The following is a 21,143-nucleotide window of genomic DNA, read 5'->3' on the forward strand; positions in this document are numbered from 1 at the left end:
ATATTTGCGATGACGCTTAACTTGTTCTATTTTATATTCAAAACGACGCAAAATTGAGAAGTAAAATAAATTGTTTGGAACTCATTTCCCAACTTTAAAATCTTTTACGTCGACAATACTAACGTTTCAAAAAATAAATAAATAAATAAATGAGAAATGCTCTAGGAAAGAACATTTGAAATGATCATTGTTATTTCGTTTAATTTCTTAAAATAACTTAAATATATATATAAAAGGTTTTGTGTATTTTTATTCAGAATTATCTTCCCTTAGATAACTTTCTCGCAGGTGAAAATAGTTTGAATCGAAACAAGTTTACAGGTGCGTCGGGAGAGAGAGAGAGAGAGAGAGAGTGACCTATTTTATACTCACCTGTTGTGTGGTGACCAGTCGTCAGTCAACTGGACTCTCCCTATTTTTTTACCTGCTACTACAACAACGAGCTTGAAAGCCGGAAATTGTTTTGATAAGATTACATATTATTTCAAATAGATTTGGTGGAAAATAAAGACACCTGTGTTTGTGTTTTGAGGGCGCGGTCATTGTCTCGCAACTAAACTTGAAATTCAACATGGCGCTAATCAATCGCTTCCTCTGCTGGAGTTTACAGACAGCCACCTTTGCCGGCTACGTCTACGCCAGTGTTACCATCTTTTTTGCCCTCGTCCTTCGCCTTTTAGATCTTGGGGCCATCGGAACTGATTTTGAAATCAGCCAAGGTTACCATACTAACTGGCGTTATCATTCCTGGGAAAGTTTTCTAGCATGTGATGTTATTATGGTCATCTTACATTTTGTTGCGTTAGCCTGGTCACTTTTCATGATCTTTTTGACAACCCGTCGCCATTTCCTCATCACCCTCAGCTGGACTAAAGCCTACGTGATCTTCTTTTGCTGTTACATGTTTATCGAATTCGGTTGCTCTGTTTTTGAGTTCGCATTCTATCGCGGCGAGACCTTTCGACGGGCCTACGTAGTTTTCATCTGGTTCTACTGGGTGAGTAGGACAGCTGCCAACCTTACAATGGCAGTCGTCATTTCTTCCCGATACGTCGAAATGATTGAAAAGGTTCAACAAGAACTCCGATTCGCCGGAGAAGTTAAGAGACAACTATTCTAGAAAAAAAAGCCAAAATACCCGGACATTTATTCCCGTTTCCCCTTGTCATTTATCAGTCCTTACTCCTCCACATTCCACAAACAAGAAGAGAAACGCGTTACTTGAATTGTTGAAAAAATCTCAACTACTAAATGTTTGATGGCAAACAAAATCACAATTAATTAAAAGAAAAACAAAAAAAAACATTTGTACAAAAAAAAAAGAGGAAACAATGCCTTGAAACGATCATAAACTCCAAATTTTGTATAATAATGCGTAAATGTGAGTTTTGTAGTTTTCTTTGTATTTGAAAACTAATTTGAAAATTTTGTAAATATGGTATTTCCTTTAAACCAGTTTTAATTGTTTTTATAAAATCATGCTTTTAAAATGTTTTACTTTAATGTTAACGTTTTTCTATATTAATTCCGGCTATTTACAACAAAAAGTAATTAAAAATAGCACAAATGTATGTCAAATGTTACCAAAGGCAAGATAACTTAATTTTTAACTACCTGGATAAGTTTTGTGTGTGCTTTTTAAAGCATTTGTTTACTTTGAAACATAAGTAATGTCGAAAAAAAAAAAAATAGCTGACATAAACGGTCATCTTCATAATCGCTCAAAAATCGAAAAATCAACGAAATATTGGTAGAAACCAACTTAAATGTCAGCGTGACTACAAAATGTGGTAGACCTGAACAAACTCCTACCCCCGCCGTAAAATTAATTCCTTTTAACGTTTTACTTATTTTTTGTTCTGTGGATTATCTTGAAAACGGACTTAATTTTCAAAGTGTTAAAGTTTATTTAATGACTTAACGCGAGAGATCACTTTTCATTTATAACGTTCTATTAAATTGAGACCCACTTTGCGATCGTTTTTCCTTATGAAAATAATGCGAGGGTCCAAGGGTTAATACCATGCAAACGATAAATTTGCGACGGGTTTAAATATAAGATTCGTTGTCGGCGACCTCGAAAACATGCAAATATATATATATATATATATATATATATATATATATATATATATATATTGGTCGATGCTAAGTTAAACATTTTTACCCAATTTCTTTTCGTTCTTCCTTAAAAAGTTTACACCCTAGCAGCGGACACATGACACCTTAATAAGGAGAGTTTTGTGCTGATTGATCGCAAAGTGGGGTATCAATTTAATAGAATGTTATAATTGAAAAGTGGAACCGACACGTTAAGTCATTAAACTTGAAAAAATTTTCATGCTAATATGAATGTTGTGCTAATGCATTTACTTATCCGCACTATTTTTTTTTAAATCGTATTTCCACGTTTAATTAAAGTTTTATTTTATTTTTAATTACATTTTCACCTCAAACAAGGCACATTGACACTTTGTAGGGGGCTACTATCAGGGACATAGGCATCAGTGCAGTAGTGCACGTGTACTGTAGGGAGTTGGGCAGCAAGATGTCGGTTCATGTAGGATGTTTTTTTATTCAATTGTAAGGTTAAAGTACAGAATAGGTACAAAACACCCTCCCCTCCCCATGTTAAGAATGGCTTTTTAAATAACGTTATTTCAGCACGGATCATTCTCTGCATGAGTACCTGAATGTTAAAATCATACGATAATTTTGGACGCTAAAACATTCGAGAAAGATGCAACTATTTTTTTTTTTTTCTTCAACTACTTTATTTAATGGGATAAAGTGTTTTTTTTTTTGTTTTTTTTCCAATACATTAGAACCTCGGGATATGATGGCCCTAGGATACGGGTTATGATGTGGAATACGATGTTTTCCCGGACCCTTGTTGCGGTATTTCTCCCGCCTTACGGTGTTATAATGTTATTTAGGTTTTTCTTTATTTTTTGTTTATCGCCACAAGTGCTAATCTGGAGTCGCGTGCGACACCAGCCGTCCCCCCCCCCCCTCAAATGTAAATAGAATTTTTGTGAAAAATTAAACGGTTCTTCTGCTCGGTGTATGCCGGCGCGTTATTTACGGAAAAAAAAACGGTAAAGTAAACTGCAGAAGTACCTGTTAAATGTTGTACATTAAATACCCCCTCCCAAAAAAAAAACGAAAAATAAAAATGCCTTTGTCGCTCGTAAAAACTTAATTTTTTAGATCAATTAAAAAAGTATCAAAAACTACGCAACATAGAAAAATTAACCACATTTTTTGTTTCTGAAAACTTATTTCAAATGTCTGCTAAAAAATTCTTCCGCGATGTCACAAGTCACCTTACTACGCGCGTCCATGCGCGCACACATCATGTAAGAATAGCATAAACGATGGCGAGTTGGCACAAAATAGTGCGAGAGTTCAGGGGTTAATACCATGCAAACGGTAAATTTGCGATTAGTTTGAATATCAGATTCGTTGTCAGCGACCCCGAAAACCTTAGAAAAAAAAAATTTTATTTGTCGGTGTTTTGTTGTAGTTAAAGTAAACATTTATCAAAAAGTTATATTGCACGTACTCGTTATAGTCTAAAGTTCTCTGAAAAGAAATTTCACTTAATTTCATCAAGTAGTTTTTATTTTACAGCGAAAAAACAATTTGTTATGATACCGAGCAAAAGGTTCGATTTTTAGGAAGAAAAGCTAGTATTAAAGATGGGGCGGGAGTGTCGGCGCTTTAACTGGAGTTATATCCCTTTGGCGTATTCAACAAATTTCATAATGGTTGACTTCAACGCGCTCTCATAAAAACGTATTTTTCTGCTGTAAAATAAAAACTACTCGTTTAAATTAAATGATTTTTTCCGGAGATCTTCAGTCCAAAACAGATACGTACAATATAACCTTTTTTTCGATATTTTCATTTTTTTAATGTCTTAACTAAACTGTACAAGTACCGTGCAGTCGTGTACGTGCACACATGCATTTTTTGTTTAACGAACGGTCCCTGCAGCGGTCTCACTCGTGTCGTGACGGACGCGCGTAAAACATGGTCACCAGTGAAAACAATAGGGAATAAACTGGATAATAAAGGCTTTAAAATATGAAAACTACTTGTCGGTGACAATTTTATGATATTTGGGTTATTGTTAAGATTCGCATTTCCTTGTTGGCACTGGATGAGGCGTGTGTGTGTGGACTGTGGACCCTGCGTAAACTTTTTCTTTCCACGAACGGGATTAAAAAAAAACAAAAAAACCTTCTGGTGCATATCCGGTAAGGGAGCCGTTCGTCGAACGGCTCCCTTACCGGATATGCGCAGAAGGCTTTTTTTTTTTTTTTTAATCGAGCGTGTTTTCTGTTTTGACTTTATTTTCTTTGCTTGTTTTTATTTTATTTTCTTTGCTTGTTTTTATTTTATTTGTTCATTTTAAATTTATTTTGATTCATTTTAAATTTTTATTTTATTTCATTTTTTTTTAATTTTAAATTCATTTTTATTTTATTTTCGGTAAAACTATACAAACACCGTGACAGCGAATTAACCCTAACCCCTAACCCTAACCCTAAACCCTAACCCTAACCCTAACCCTAATCCTAACCCTAACGCTGTCACGGTGTTTGTATAATAATACCTTATTTTCTCCACTATATATTTTTATAAATTCTTGTAAAGTTAACTTAGAGTTGTCTAAAAAAAAAAAAAAAAAAAAAAAAAAAAAAGGGTAAAACTATACAAACACCGTGACAGCGAATTAACCCTACCCCTAACCCTACCCCTCCCTAACCCTAACCCTAACCCTAATCCTAACCCTAAATGCTGTCACGGTGTTTGTATAATAATACCAAAAAAAGATCCTTTTTTAATGGATGTCTTCTAACTCGTATGAATTTTGCACCGAAAAATCTGCGTGTCACGATACTTTGAGAGTCATCTCCTGATGACAGTGTTGTCACAAACGAATTTAGGAAAACTCGTCTCCGGAAAACTCGTCTCCGGAAAACTGGTCCCCTTTCGCTAGGTAGGAAAACTGGTCCCTTATTGAATAAATGTCGATTGAAAACACATTTTATGATCGTTCTTGAAGGAGATATTGTTTTTTAAAATAGACTATAACCCCCATAATATTTTAAAAAAAAAAAATTTTTTTACTTGTTTAATGTTTTTTTTGTTTTTAATAAAATCGATTTTCTAAGTGTTCGCTTTCTACCTAACTGGTTAAGTTCTTAGTGGTTTCACTTATTTTAAAGCGGTTAGTATGTTCATAAACGAGACCGCTTTTTTTTTATATTAATATAAAAAGAATTTATGGGTTTGTATTAATGTACACATAGATTCGAAAAAGTTGTCAAAAAACAAATATATAACAAATAAATGTTATCAAAGGCAAGATAAGTTACTTTTCTACCAAACTGGATATAATTTTCGTGTTTTTATTCAATTTAACATGTTTATTGAGCTCGAAAAGCATACAGTGTTTACCGATGTATTGGAAAATTTAAAATGGCGGCCGACTCTCTCTTTAACACGGTAAGTTCGGAAAAAGGTGTAATAAATAATAAACTAGACAAAATACTGTTAGAAATTTGCTCAATATATGTTACCGTGACATAACTTGACATATATTCGGTGTTTTTTTAATAGCATTTTCTTTAGTTTATTATTTATAACACCTTTTCCCGAACTTACCGTGTTAAAGAGAGAGTCGGTCGCCATTTTGAATTTTCCAATACATCGGTAAACACTGTATGCTTTTTGAGCTGAATAAACATGTTAAATTGAATGAAAACAGGAAAATTATATCCAGTTTGGTAGAAAAGTAATTTATCTTGCCTTTGATAACATTTATTTGTTATATATTTGTTTTTTGACAACTTTTTCGAATCTGTGTACAGTAATACAAACCCGAAAATTGATTAATAAATTTATTTAGTGATTACTTTTTCTCTTAATGATTGATTTTAGAATTTTTAAGTAAAAATTAAAAAAAATTAAAAATTAGTTAACGAGATTGTTAGCACATGGCATCTCTCGCGCCAAAAAAATACTTCGTTTTTAATTTATTAGTTAATTTTTGCAAAATTTGACAGGACGACAATAAATGTTGATAATTGATAAAATTATAATTTTAAATAACGCATGAGGGCATTTTGCATGAGAGAAAACAAAAACATAACAACAAAAAAAACTATCATAATTAAAAAACCAAAACAAAAAGCAACGAAAAATCGAATCGCTCCCTATTTTTAAATTTTTTGGTTTTGTTTTTAATTATTGTTTTTATGACTCCAAAAAACATCGTTAAAATAAGAACAAAAAAAAAATTGTAATTAACTTTGTATGAACATAATAAACGCTTTAATATAAGTGAAACCACTAAGAACTTAGCCAGTTAGGTTGAAAACGGACACTTAGAAAATCGATTTTATTTAAAAAAAAAAAAAAAAAAAAAAACATTAAACAAGTAAAAATATTTTTTAAAAATATTAGGGTGGGAGGCTATAGTCTATTTTTAAAAAAATAGAATGATCATAAAATGTGTTTTCAATCGATATTTATTCAATAAGGGACCAGTTTTCCTATCTAGCGAAAGGGGACGAGTTTTCCCGAGACGAGTTTTCCCGAGACGAGTTTTCCGGGCACCGTCACAAACACTACATTGCATATGTAGTGTTTATGACAAAAGTATTTTTCGTTCTTTGAGGAAATTATAAGAATCAAATCCTTTGTCCACTCAAATAGTTGCGTAAGCATGTTCTTATTATAAATGTACAAAAATTTAGTGGAGAAAATAAAATAAAAATGAAATAAAATAACAAATTTAGAATCAAAATAAATATAAACGTATAAATGAAATTTTAAAAAACTGCGCATCCGGTAAGGGAGCCGTTCGTGGAAAGCAAACGTTTGCGCAGGGTCCACACTCCTCATCAAGTGCCCCATGCCCCGCTGCCCAAAGGTTTTCTGCGGTCCTCCTGATGCGAGGCAAATTTTAATCCACGGATTACCAACACTGTAGATAATTTAGCGTTGAAATCTTGATAATTTTTTGGTGCTTCTTCAGCTTATTGCCGAAATTGAAGACCCCATTTTTTTCCACGCACTTGCTAGTAAAATTATCTGGCCGAACGATTACTTCCGGAAAGGGATAGACGAAAGTTTGTTTTCAAAACGAAAACAACACACTGCTCGAGTGCTCGGTTACCACACCAGCTATGGGGTTTTCGGGGATATGAACCTGCCACAAGATCAGGTTTTCTGGTAACCGTTCCCCGTAGATGCGGTAGGTGTGTCAGAAATTTCGTGAAAATAGTGAATAATTCCACCCCATCTTTCCAAGCTTATAACTCCTCGAAAAATGTAATCCAAGCCCTATTTTTTTTTTTTTCAATTAAAGGAGCAAGGACCAAGGTTTCATTAAAAAAAAAGTTGGGTTTTTTTTTTTTTTTTTTTTTTTTTTTTTAGGTTTTAAACTTCGGACTTTACAGGTAAATTTCTAAAAAAAAAAAACTTTTTTTTTTGTTTGTTTTAAATTTGAATATATTATTTATTGACCTTTTATCTTCAATTTGTGATATATAAGACTTTGGTACATAAATTAATTATTTACTTTTTAATAGACATTTCAAAAATGGGAGGCGTGAATTATTCGACCCCCTGTCTTTCCAAGCTTATAACTCCTCGAAAAATGTAATTCAAGCCCTAATTTTTTTTTTTTTTTTTTTTTTTTTTTTTCAATTAAAGGACCAAGGTTCCATTAAAAAAGAAAAAACAAATAACGTGGTTTTAAAAAAAGGTTTTAAACTTCAAACTTTACAGGTAAAATTCTAAAAAACACTACGTTTTTTTTTTTGTTTTAAATTTGAATATATTATTTATTGACCTTTTCTCTTCAATTTGTGAGTAAATTATTTACTTTTCGGTGAGTAAATTAATTATTTACTTTTTAATAGAAACTTGAAAATGGGGGCAGGGCGTGAATTAAAAAAACAAAAAAAACGTTTGTCTAAAATATTATATCCGGTTTATTGGAAAGAACATAAAATTTCACATTGACCCTGAAAATATCGTAAAAATAGAATCAATAGAAAAATTTTGATAGATTTTTAAAGTTTAAAAATTGAAAAATATTGAGTTCGGAAAATTCATTACTGTTTTTTAAAAAAAAAAAAATATTTCTATTACTTTTAAAACAACTTTAATAGTTTATTTTGGAAGTATAATCCATAAAGAAAATAAATAACCCACTTTTAACAGAGAAATTACAAGATTTTTATATTTTATTCGCAGTTTCGTGTTAGGGGTGTCAAAAATTCCTACAAAAATTCTGATACACCTAGAGATGCGGGAACATTAATTCCAGTAATAAAGCAGTTCATAAGACCGGGGACGACAATAGTGTCAGATTGCTGGAAAGCCTATGACAATCTGGCTCATGAAGGATTCCATCATTTGCGTATGAATACTGAATCACCAGTATAATTTTGTGGACCCAATTACAAGTGCAACCACAAACCATGTTGAGCGAATGTGGTGTGAGGCAAACAAAAAAAAAAGAAACTAGAATGTGGAACTCACACGCATATGGTGGAGTCATATCTAGCTGAATTTATGTGCCGACAAAAGTTTGGAGGCAGTCCGCTAAGAAGTATTTTAGAGTTGATTAAAGAACTGTACCCACTTCCCCATTAAAAAAAAAAGAAAAAAACGGGTTTGTATTGCACATAGATTCGAAAAAGTTGTCAAAAAACAAATATATAACAAATAAATGTTATCAAAGGCAAGATAAGTTACTTTTCTACCTAACTGGATATGTTTTTAGTGTTTTTATTTAATGTAACATGTTTATTCAGCTCGAAAAACATACTGTGTTTACCGATGTATTGGAAAATTTAAAATGGCACCCGACTCTCTCTTTAACACCGTAAGTTTGGGAAAAGGTGTTATAAATATAAAACTAGACAAAATACTATTAGAAACTCGCTCAATATATATTACCGTGACATAGGTTGACATATATTCGGTGTTTTTTTAATAGTATTTTGTCTAGTTTATTATTTATAACACCTTTTCCCGAACTTACTGTGTTAAAGAGAGAGTCGGGCGCCATTTTGAATTTTCCAACACCTCGGTAAACGATGTATGTTTTTCGAGCTGAAGAAACATGTTATATTGAATAAAAACACGAAAAATATCTTGCTTTTGATAACATTTGTTTTTTAACAACTTTTTCGAATCTGTGTACAGTAATACAAACCTGAAAAAACAATTATTTAAATTAATTTGTTGTTTAAATTAATTTGTTTAAAATTTATTTGTTTGAGAAAAAAAACTATTTTATACAAATCCAATTTAAAATTATATTTTAAGCAAACTTTTCAATCACTGCTTTTACAATTATTTTGATAATTTTTTAAACCAGAACATGTCATTTTCTGTTTTTAATAAAAAAAATAAAAATGATCCATGAAAAACTTTCCCGTTCTCAAATCGAAACATTTCCAATTAAACAATTATTTTTGTTATTTATTTGCTTGAAAGAATTTATTTCCCTTTCCAGAAGTAATCGTTCGGCCAGATAATGATATATCCCTTAAATTTTACTAGCAAGTGCGTGGAAAAAAAATGGCATCTTCAATTTCGGCAATAAACTGAAGAAGCACCAATTTTTTTTTTTTTTTTTTGTCGGTGCTTGTTAAGATATAGTCGACAAATCGATTTTTTTTTTTTTAATATATCATTTTGAGCAAAAAAAATATTACATATGTAATTATGTCGAAAATAGTTATGTACCCAAAAATTACGAAAATTCATAGAGTAGAACTACTATTGTTTTTATTGCAGCCATGAACAAATAATCCAAAATATTCGTTCCCAGTTATGTCCTCTTGTGTGTAGACTCTTATTGTCTACTTTATAACGTGTAAGAAAAATGCGATTTTACAAGATACAGGCAAAATGAATGCCAATGCTCAATAGGAGCTGCCAAAAGTCACCACAGAATTAACCCCCCCCCACCTATGTTAAACGATGTAGCTTTATTATAAATTAATATTATCAATATAACTTTTGTAAAAGGGCAAAATAAACCAGTAATAATTAAAAAAAAAATTTTTTCCATCGAACGAAAATAATGAAATTGCGAGACAAAAATTGTGTTTACATAATTGGCGCTTTAAAATAACGTTCCCATGTTGAACATGAAAACATATCCGTGTTTAATAAATTTAGCAAAAATCAACTAATAGTTAGATTTTCATTAAATTTTCGATACTTATCCATTTTAGAATGAAATTACATATAAAATGCAGTTTCCGTAAAATATGAGAAGTAGTAATTGTCTGTATTTTTGAGATGAGGTGTTTTCATTGACTGAGATTGTCGGACTGACTTCCTCATCTTGGTTGTTATCGTCACAACGTTTCGGCCGTTTTGCCCTCCGGCCTTCATCAGGTGTTTTGTATCGAACTGGGGAATCGTTTGTTAGGAGTCTCGAACCCAACCCTTTATTATTATTATTACGGGGGTACCGTGTTCGGACTCCAGCTAGGCTCTGGGACATAATTGCTGATTCTCTGCTTTGAATGTTACTTTTTACTACTTTCGTTCAGGATTGAACTCAGCACCTTTTGGTAACTGTAAACTTTGATACAACGTTTAGGACCACTCGGCCATATGTCACTAGGACTGGAGTCTGAACACGGTACCCCCGTAATAATAATAAAGGGTTGGGTTCGACACTCCTAACAAACGGTTCCCCAGTTCGATACAAAACACCTGATGAAGGCCAGAGGGCAAAACATCCGAAACAATAACAACCAAGATGAGGAAGTCAGTCCGACAATCTCAATCAACGAGAAATAGTTTTTTAGTGCGTGTCCACCCCCATTTATTTTTTCGAAATTCTAAGAAAATATATTTAAATTTATCAAAATTTCTATTTATTATGAAACATAAGAGTTCAAATAAGTAAGAAAAATTTTTTTAAGTTTAAATACACATATTGAACAAAAACTTACCTTGAAGTTGCAATTAAAAAATTGATATAAGTTTAATATTATGTTTGTTTGTTTTTGTTTTTTTAATAGCATTTTTTCTAATTAATATATACTATAATCAGTTGAATTGTCAAGAAAAAGTAACCTCTTAAAAATTAACTGATTTTTTAAAAGATTAAAACGATTAAAATTCCATTATTTCAAAATCTCTGCTACAACATAGATTTTTAATTGTGTAAAAAAAATTTTTTAAATATGAAGTTATAAAATTTACATGGCTCTTGCCAGCTATTTTATGGCCAGATTAAAACCAATTCAAAATTAATATTGCGTTAAAATCCAGTTTTTGTACATGGCCTGCAATATTCTTGCATGCCTGCTTTTATGAAATAAAATACGGAAGCTGGCACAGATCTAACTAAACTGGTTCAAAACATTCACTTCCTTTGTTGTGTTCGCCATTCCAAAACTTCACAGCTATTATTCTGTTAGTGTTTAGTATAAAGTGACCAAATTATCTATTAAAAGTAAGTTGTTAAATTAATTTTTGACACCCCTAACAGAAAACTGTGAATAAAATATTAAAAAACTCGTAATTTCTCTTTTTAAAATGGGTTGTTTATTTTCTGTATGGAATATACTTCCAAAATAAACTATTAAAGTTGTTTAAAAAAATAATAGCAATATTATTTTTTAAAAAACAGTGTTTACAAAGTGTTGGTGAGCGTTCAACCAATCGATTTTATTTTAATTTTTTCTTTTTTTACGTATGAAATCAATTGAACTTTACAAGTGAAATTTTTTTTCAATTTTTAAACTTTAAAAATCTATCAATTTTTCTATTGGTTCAATTTTTACGATATTTTCAATGTGAAATTTTATGCTCTTTCTAATAAACCGAATATAATATTTTAGACAAACGTTATTTTTTAAATCCCCCCCCATTTTGAAATGTCTATTAAAAATTAAATAATTATGTACCAAGGTTTTATATATCACAAATTGAAGATAAAAGATCAATAAATAAAATATTCTAATTTAAAACAGTGTTTTTGGGAAATTCACCTGTAAAGTCCAAAGTGTAAAACTTTTTTCTTTTTTTTTTTTTTAAATGAAAGCTCATTATATCGTCAAGTAAATACTGGACGCTGATGGCAATTTTTTCTATTTCATTCAATGTTTTTTTTTTTTTTTTTTTTTTGATATTAAACAAAAAATCCAGTCGATAAAGTAGAAATAAGATAATAATCAAAAACTCATGTATTTCATTAAGAGAATTAAAAAAAAAAAAAAAAAAGGACAGTCAACTGGATTTTTTTGTTTAACTGGGAAAAACTTATAAGTGAATGTGTGTGTTTTTTTTTAACTACGGAGGACCAAAAATATTAAAATTTTGGTTAACAGCACACAATAAAAAAGAGGCATTATGTCCCTTTGATAAATCCGTATTCGATAAATTCCAAAGTAGCAGCAGCAGCCTTTAAGCTTATGACACAAAACGCGTTACGAAAATGCAATTTTCTATGACCCTCGCTTTAAAAAATCCTTTTATTTAAAAAAATATATGAAATTTAAAATATAAATATGGATAAATTCTTAACAATGAAGAATGAAACTACCCATTTAATAGTATTTTTTTATTGGTAAGTGGCTTTTTGGCATTTATATATCCATATATTTATCGAAGCAAGTCAAAATATGTTGATTTTCTTTAAATCTTTTTTAAAGAAAACCGATTTAAAAAAAACAAATATTGCATAATTTGCTATTAAACCTGTTTTTTTTTTAATTTGGTCTTTGCGCCTTCAATTGAAAAAAAATTAAGGTTTGAATTACATTTTTCAAGTAGTTATAAGGTTCGAAAGATAGTAAGTTGAATTATTCAAGTTCTTATCATTTTTAATGTCCGCTTTCTGATACACCTACTGTAGCAGTAGACGACGCCTGGTGATGACCAGCACACATTTCAAGTGACACCGATGATTCATTGGTACAAGCACATGGCGTTGGTTGTTTGTAAACACGTCAAATAGCAGACATGCTCAAATATTTGCGAACAATTTTTTAAAAATATATTTACAAAACTTTTCAAGATTTAAAAAAATATATATATATATATTTACAAAACATTTTTTTTTTTTTTAACTAAGTAACAAAACGCATGTATTTAAATAAATGGGTGTCTGTTTGTTGGATTTTTACAACCAAGATTGATTTTTATGTACCATGTTTTTTTTTTTTGTTTTTTTCTGTGTGCGTTTTTAAGACAATTTAATATTTATTTAATTTTTTAAAACATTAACTTTAGCGACAATTAATATATTTTAAAAATATTTTTAAATATTAAATTTTGATGAATATTCGCATAATTTTTCACCCTCGGATGTTCTGAATAATACGTATGGTTCTGCGATTTGCGATCACCTTATAAATAACCATGCGTCTGCCACGAATTTCAGTGCTGACGATCTTAAGTCGCACTCCTCCTATCATTTAAAAATTCTAGAGACGATTTTTATTAAGTCTTTGAGACCTTCTCTTTGCAAGAAAAAGGAAAATCTTTTAGATGTAATTTTTTTCCCCCTGTTTATTTTTCATTTTTTTTTCCTCCTCCTACCTTTTTTTAATATATATATATATATATAACTATTTTTTAATTTGGTCTTTTCAGCTTAAAATGTTGAAATTTTTATCGACTTACATTTATTTATTTTTTAGTTTTCGTAACATAAAATATAGGGCAGGGGTAGAAACACCTAAAAAAATATATATTTCCTTTAATATATTTAACGAAACCTACTTTTATTATGTAAGTTTATTTAATAATAAATAAATATCGAAAATTTCAGGAAACATAGGTGTGTCATTGTGTCAATGGATTAAAAACGTTACTATATAGGAACGTTGTTTTAAAGTGTTGATAATGTAAACACAATTTTTGTCTCGCATTTTTATTATTTTTGTATGCTGTAAAAAATGTTTTTAAAAATATTAGCAGTTTGTTTTAAGCTTTTTCATTTAAATCGTAAAAAGTTAGGACAATAATATTAAATTACAGTTACATCGTTTTACATACAGGAAGGGGTGGTTAAAACTGTGGTGCACGTTGGAGGTACCTACTGTACTTGGTTTAAAATAATGAGCTGCTTGAATTTGAACCGACGCTAATTTAGAACAGTTATCTGCCCTTCCTAAAATTGAAAAATGCTTTTCCAATATGGCATCAAAGATCACCCTCAAAACTTATTTAGGTGAGGTTTCTCAACTGTTTTCACATTATAAGATACAGAATAGCAAAATTGACTTTTAACTGACCCATTTAAATAAGATTTATTATTTAAATTAATTTTAGATTTAAATTTTAGGTTGCTGCGGTTAGTGTGGGCTATTTGTAAAAAAGATTATCTCTGGAACACATTGTTCTGTTTCAATACTTTCTAATATGCTTGTCTTACTTTTTGTGAATATACATAAATTTTTCCTGATGCAGATGTTTTGGGAGCATTTGAGTCAATATTGTTGCACATTTTTATCTTATTTGATTAAAAAACGTTAACTTTAAAATGAACTTTTAAGAACTGTTAAAAGTCAATTTCTTCAATATAATTGGAAAAGAATTGAGCACCATTTTAAAAATATAGTATTTTCACAATATTGTTTTTCAATTATTTCTATTTATTACTTTGATATGTTCAGCTTTTTTTTCTTTTTTTTTATGCAATCTTTTTCACCTCTCTTTCACACAACTATCTAAACTATTTTGAACAAGTGTATATTTTGCATCTCTTGTATTTTTTTTTTTATGAATGAGTCGCCATTTCAACCTAAAAGCCACTCTAGCATAAGGATTACTGCAGTGGATTGACAGTTGAATGATTGAAATTGATAAATGGAATGTATAACATCTGAGGATGGCTTATAGCAAATATGTTGATATTGGATTTGGAAATGACCATGTTGTAGCTTACAAGTAACATAATGAAAAGAAATGCTGTTCATGGAAGTTCCATTTAATGCTATGCACACAGAAGAAACGTTCTCTTAAGTTATGGTAAAAGGTGATTTCTTGTGAAAGAGGAACAAGAGATTAAAACTCAAGCACCTTCCATGGAACTAACAATAGAGTACAGAAAAGATGCATAACATCTTTTCTGTGAGAAAGATACTATAGAGAACAGAACAATACTCCTTCCAACACTAGAACGTGTAAGAAAACTAGTGACTTCATACTTCTCATTGTAAAGGTTCTTTCTTACTTTCATCTTGCCTCTGCCCAATCGGCGTCATTTGTAAATTTGGGCTTTTTCATACTGATTTTAATTTTTAGTAAAAGTAAATAATAAAATTGCAAAACTTTAATTTTGTACTTTCACATCAATATGTTTTTTAGAGTCAGAAATACCAATAAATCTGAAATGTTATATTTTTGTAGTAAAATTCAAAACAAATTCATGGCTTTATTGTTGATCATGATTGTGTTTATTTTTGAAAATAAACTATGAAAAATGTTGTGAGAATTTTTCTTTGCTTACCCCCAACTATTCTACAACTCTTACTGTTCAATTGTTTTTAGATGACTTGTATTTCCTTCAGCTTCATCATGATATGCCCATCAAGGGACCACTTCAATTATCACATTGTCATTTTTTGATGACCCCAATCTGACTATTAAATGAATCTGTTTTTTGTATACTATAATTTTCTCATCTTAAGTTACAGATTTCAAACAGATAGGGGAGGACGTCCACAGTGACCCTAGTGCAGTCCAAGAAGAGCATGTCGTTTACTCTGTCCAGTTCTATCCAAATCAGAGAATGCCAACATTATATGGCAAACAATCTATTTAGTACTTTTTGTAATTTTCATTTCTTCATTATTTATGAGATTTCCAAACATTCTTCAAAATTCCATTATTGATAAGCTCCATTTCATACACTGTTATTGTCGTGAGTGAGGGTGGGGGCAGCAGTGTAGTAGTGTTGGCAGTGGAAGAGAATACTGACTTCTGAATCTATTTCTAAATATTTCCATCAACTTTAAACTGTAAATTGTAAGAAAGTTCTAATGTGTTTGTATTAACAAATGCTTGTTGTGGCCACATTGGTCAAAAGTAGTGGAATTAGACCAGAAAGTGCAGCCTCGTTATCTTGTTTTATGTAGGATTAGAAATGTTTGTGTTTCTGTATCTTTCGACCATTATTAGTGATCTTGCCTACAAATTAATTCTTTTGTCTGATAAGTTATAATGTGCATTAAAATATTTTAGCTGAATCTCAGAGGTATATCTTTTATTGGAACGTGCCGATGTAATAAACAACTTTCAGGTTAGTATTGTACCAATAAACAACTTCCTGTATGGCAAAGCACGGCTTTGTAGCAGCAATTCTTTTCATATCTTGGTGATATTCCCTCCTGCATCATACGTTATTGGGATAACCTAGCAAAGTTTGGCTAACTTTTATTCATGCGACTATATCGCCTTTTTCATTTTATCATGTCTCCACCCAGTCTTGCTCTACAAAGCAGTATGATACAGAAATAGCTTGTAGTCTGAAAGATAAAACAAAAGAGGTGCTTAAATGTAAATCAGGAGGTGCCTAGTACAAATCTCTTGTTTATCCATATTCTTAAATCTTTCTTGTGTGTCACTTACAACCTTTAAATTTTCTCATTTTTTCCTGTTTGCTTTGTCATGTTTCTTAAAACTAATTTGTCTGTTCTATTCAGCCATAATAATCTCTTTGCCATTCATGAAGTAAGTGAAATTTTATGTTTATTCTGTAGGTATATATAGCATTTGTTTAGGTATCAATTTCAAATGTGTTTGTGTAGATTTGAATGTAATAATCAAAGAGGAAAGCGCCCCCGTGTGTGTCGTGCGGTCATGCAACTTACCTTCGGATGGGATCTCAGAGAAAGAGAAATTAAAGATGGCAGCCATGGATTAATAAGGTGTAGTCTCGTGGAATCTTACGGAATCTCATCTTCCACTGCACACGTATGCAAATGGAATGGGGTCAGTTTTCTGATAAATGTCTGTTGGCAGAGGCAGTGGGGAGAGACATGCTGGAAGTTGAGAGAGAAAGTTGTGACGAATTCTAGCTGGACTTTTGCGTATTATTCTGGGAGCGGGTGTCTCTCGAGAATTTGCTTCAATCTGTCTCTTCCAACCCAAGTATGTGCTTTTATACTAAGGTCACAGGTTGGGGCTGGCAATTTGCTGAACCAACCAAAATTCAACACATCCAGAGGGGAATCCCCAACCATTTTGCATGTGTACAATTCAACAAATGGTCCATAGTTTCGAAAATCTGGGACCAAAAATGAAATCCTTTCACACGACCTCAGGGGTCAAATCCTGTCATTCAGAAAGCCATAGTCTGAACAGGTGTTCTCCAGGCCAACAAGTACAAATCTCGTTTCTACATTATTCTGACGTTTCCTGTCATTGGGTTTTTTAAACAATAAAATTTGTCTGTTTTTCTTCGAGTACAATGCTCATCACTTTTGATAGGTCACCCACCGCTGTCCAGGATTCAATTACATTCAACAGACAATCTCAGTATATTTACCTGGCCTCCCTCTGGGTTTAGGAGGATCTCAATCTCCCCAATGGGGAGCAACATTGCTCCTTCAAACGGTCCGTCACACTTTATGTTGAATTGATTCATGGGCTTTTTGTTGTGGAGTCAAGTTGGAGCAGTGCCATTTCTATTTGTTATGTTGGTTATGGCTGCATTTGCTCAAGTTTCTCAACCACACCATTGTCAAGATCTGATTGGGTGTCTCCATAGTTACCAGACTTCAAATAGAGATGGGGTATATTCTATTGGTTGCTTGTTTATTTACTTAATTATTATTGAGACCTATATGTTCTATTAGTTATTAACTTGAGCATTTAGGCAAATAATATTTTGATCAAACAGCTTATCAACCTGGTAATGTCTACAACGTATTTCATTAAAATCGATACATTTCACCAATATATGTGCCGATATAAATAGAGCATGACAGCCATTATAGAATCAAAAGCAGATATGAATGTGTATGTGTAACCAATGTAGCATGGTTTCTCATTCTTTTATCATTTTGTGCAAGTATTTCATTTGTTTCTAACTAGAAAAGAAAGAATGGTAACATTTTTTTTTTTTTTTTTTTTTTTTACAAGGAAGTCAGTACTTACCAAGACCCGGAGGCCACTCAGGGATAAGCGTTATTGTGTGTACAGTAATTAATGGGATAATATCATAGTAATCGCTAGTAATGGAGATCTGATAAAATGTCTTACTTAAGGGGGTGGTTCCACAGGAACTTGTTTATGTTGGACTTGAAGACATCCAAGTTGTAGTCAGGTGGGAAACAGGCAAACGGAAGAGAGTTCCACGGGTGTGCACTTCTAAGAAAGAAGCTTTGTTCATGGAATGTACTTTTTGATTTAGGCACAGATAAAGAGTGGGTAAAATTACTGACAGTGTTTTCAGTTAGACGGATATTTATCGTGAAAGATTGGCGAGGGAAGACCAGACGAGCACTTGCCATGGAAATAATGATAAAACAAAGACAGGCTTGCAATGTCACTTCTGTCGGAGAGAGGTTGCAGGAAAGAGAAAAGGGCATCCCCCACTAGGCTACAAAGTCTATTTTGTACTCTGTCAAGGCAGGATAGGCTGTTTTTAGCAGCTCCTGCCCAGATATGGCAGCAGTACTCCATCCTTGGACGTACTTGGCTTTTATATAAATAGAGAATTGCATCAGTAGTGAGATATCTTCTGGAGCAGTAGAAGGATCCCACAATTTTTCCAGCGACCTTGGCAACAGATTTGATGTACATGTTCCATTTCAGATCAGGAGTAAAGGTCAAACCTAGAAGCTTGTCAAAACATGGAGCCTCCTCAAGACGAGAGCCATCCATTTCAATTGGTGCCAGATGGGGACAGAGTGTTGATGTAAAGATAGAAGCTTGGTTTTAGATGCATTAAAAGTAACCAGCCACCCCTTCCCTCATTGTACCATGCACTCAAGATCAGAGGAGAGAATCAGAGAGAACTTTATCATTTGATTTGATTTAGCCTTTGATGTGTTGCCCTAGATGGTTGTGTCATCAGCATAGATGTCAACGAATGATTTAAGTATGTGTTTTGGGAGATCATTGATGTAGATCAGGAAGAGAGTTGGGCCCAGGATGGATATTTGAGGAACACCAGCAGTAACACTGTGGGCTTCTGATCAGAAAGAAATGATTTAATAATTGAGAAAACATTTCCAGTTAAACCATAGCTGGAAATCTTGTGAAGTAGGCCTTTGTGCCAAACCTTATCAAAGGCCTTTGTTGATATGTCAAGAGCAATTGCCCTAGAAATGAAGCCTTTGTCGAGAGATTCACTAATCCTATGAGATATAACCATTAGCACATCTGCTGTAGATCTAGCAGAATGGAAACCATATTGCATGTCACTAAGAAGGTTATTTTTGCTGAGGTGGTTGACTACTTCTTTATTTAATATGGATTCCAGCAACTTACTCATGACACACAGGAGACTTATTGACCTGTACTGAGAAGGAGATGACCTGTCACCTGAATTCTTAAATATAGGGTATACTGATGAGGTTTTCTAGGGTGTTGGAAAGTAATTCTCCTTTAGACAACGCTTAAACAGTTTTGTAAGTATGGGGACAAGTTCTGGTTGAAGCTTTTCCAACACTATAATTGGAATACCGTCAGGACCAGTTGCTTTACTGTAATCAAGGTTCTTGATTAGCTTGGCGACATCTCACACAAATATTTGTATGTTGCATAGTGTGTTGTCTGTTATAGGAGGAAATGCGGGAAGTTGATGGCCTTCATCGTATAGGGTAGAATTAGCTGCAAAGTTCTTGGCAAATAGTTTTGCTTTGTCTGATGCTGACGAGATGACCTCAGGTTCATTGATGATGGTTGGGATAGAACGTACACTTTTGTTCAGGATCCTGTTTGCTATTTGCCAAAATTGATGAGAACCAAGCCACTGCAAACAAGATAAGTGGAACACAGACTGTCGATAATGAGCAGACATCTTTTACAGAAAGCGTTAGAAAACTTCAAAATTGGATTAAAAAAGATAAACATGATACTTTGTACTGAAACTGATCCAATATTAATAATAAAAATATTAATAATAAAAAACTAATTGAAAGGGGGAAAAGTTGTTAAAAAGTTTAAAAAGAAAAGGAATACGATTTGATTTGTATGAAACTGAAGTTTATTCAATAGAAATAAATAAAAATGAACAATAAATATTTTTTAAATCAAAAAAATATTTTAAAAATCAAAACTGAAAAACAAACGATAAATTAGTTTAACTGAAAAACAAACAAATTTGTTTAACGGAAAAACGAACAATAAATTGGTTTAACTGAATAACGAACAATAAATTAGTTTAACTGAATAACGAACAATTAGTTTAACTAAATAACAAACAATAAGTTAAAAATTAAATTCAAACAAATGTTAGTATAAACAAAGTTACTAAGGCAGAAATATTTCAAACATTGAATATTAAAACTTTAAAAAAATCTGTTGTAGAATTTAATTAAAAGTTTGAATTTTTCTTTACTAATATTGTCATTCTCTTTGTGACAAAAATTGTTTATAAGGGAATTCGATGAACTCCATATCAGCATTTTTTCAATTTGCTGAATAGTGTGACTCTCATCACAAGAGTCAACATGAAATAATCGATTTTGATCAGCCAAAATATTTAAAGTTATGTACATGGCTAATTTTCTCTGATGAATCGAATGTAAAAAAGAATCGCATTTTGTAAGTTTGTTTATAACTATATAATTATATAAGACAAAATTATTAGTTATATCATTTGGATATAGCAGAGAACCTCTGTTAATACCCTGAAAGTAGCTGTTTAATTCAGCTATTTCTTCAACAGCCTCTCTCCCGGATATTAAATTTTTGAAGCTATTGCATTTCAGTTTTTTGAAAACTGCATGACAGCAATAACCTGCTAAGTATAATATAACAGGAAGTACTTCCTTGCATTGATTAATATCATCTTCTGTTATATCTATGTTAAATTTATAAACATGTAACTCTTGCTCCCTTTTTATTTCATCCCAGTTAGTTTCTTTTAAATTTTTCATTTCAATAGTTCGATTATTAATTGG

General features: G+C 31.8%; 1 protein-coding gene across 1 annotated transcript; it reads left to right on the forward strand.

Annotated features, from left to right (window-relative positions):
• Positions 1–289: 289 nt before the first annotated feature.
• On the forward strand, positions 290–15,494 carry LOC145252656 (uncharacterized). The gene has a single exon (XM_080112423.1). It carries the CDS (start codon positions 572–574, stop codon positions 1,118–1,120), a length of 549 nt encoding a protein of 182 aa, XP_079968549.1. The 5' UTR covers positions 290–571; the 3' UTR covers positions 1,121–15,494.
• Positions 15,495–21,143: the final 5,649 nt, after the last annotated feature.

Source organism: Euprymna scolopes, chromosome 29 (genome assembly GCF_053919585.1).
Source record: "Euprymna scolopes isolate OS-2025 chromosome 29, ASM5391958v1, whole genome shotgun sequence".
In the NCBI taxonomy this organism is placed as follows: Eukaryota; Metazoa; Mollusca; class Cephalopoda; order Sepiida; family Sepiolidae; genus Euprymna; species Euprymna scolopes.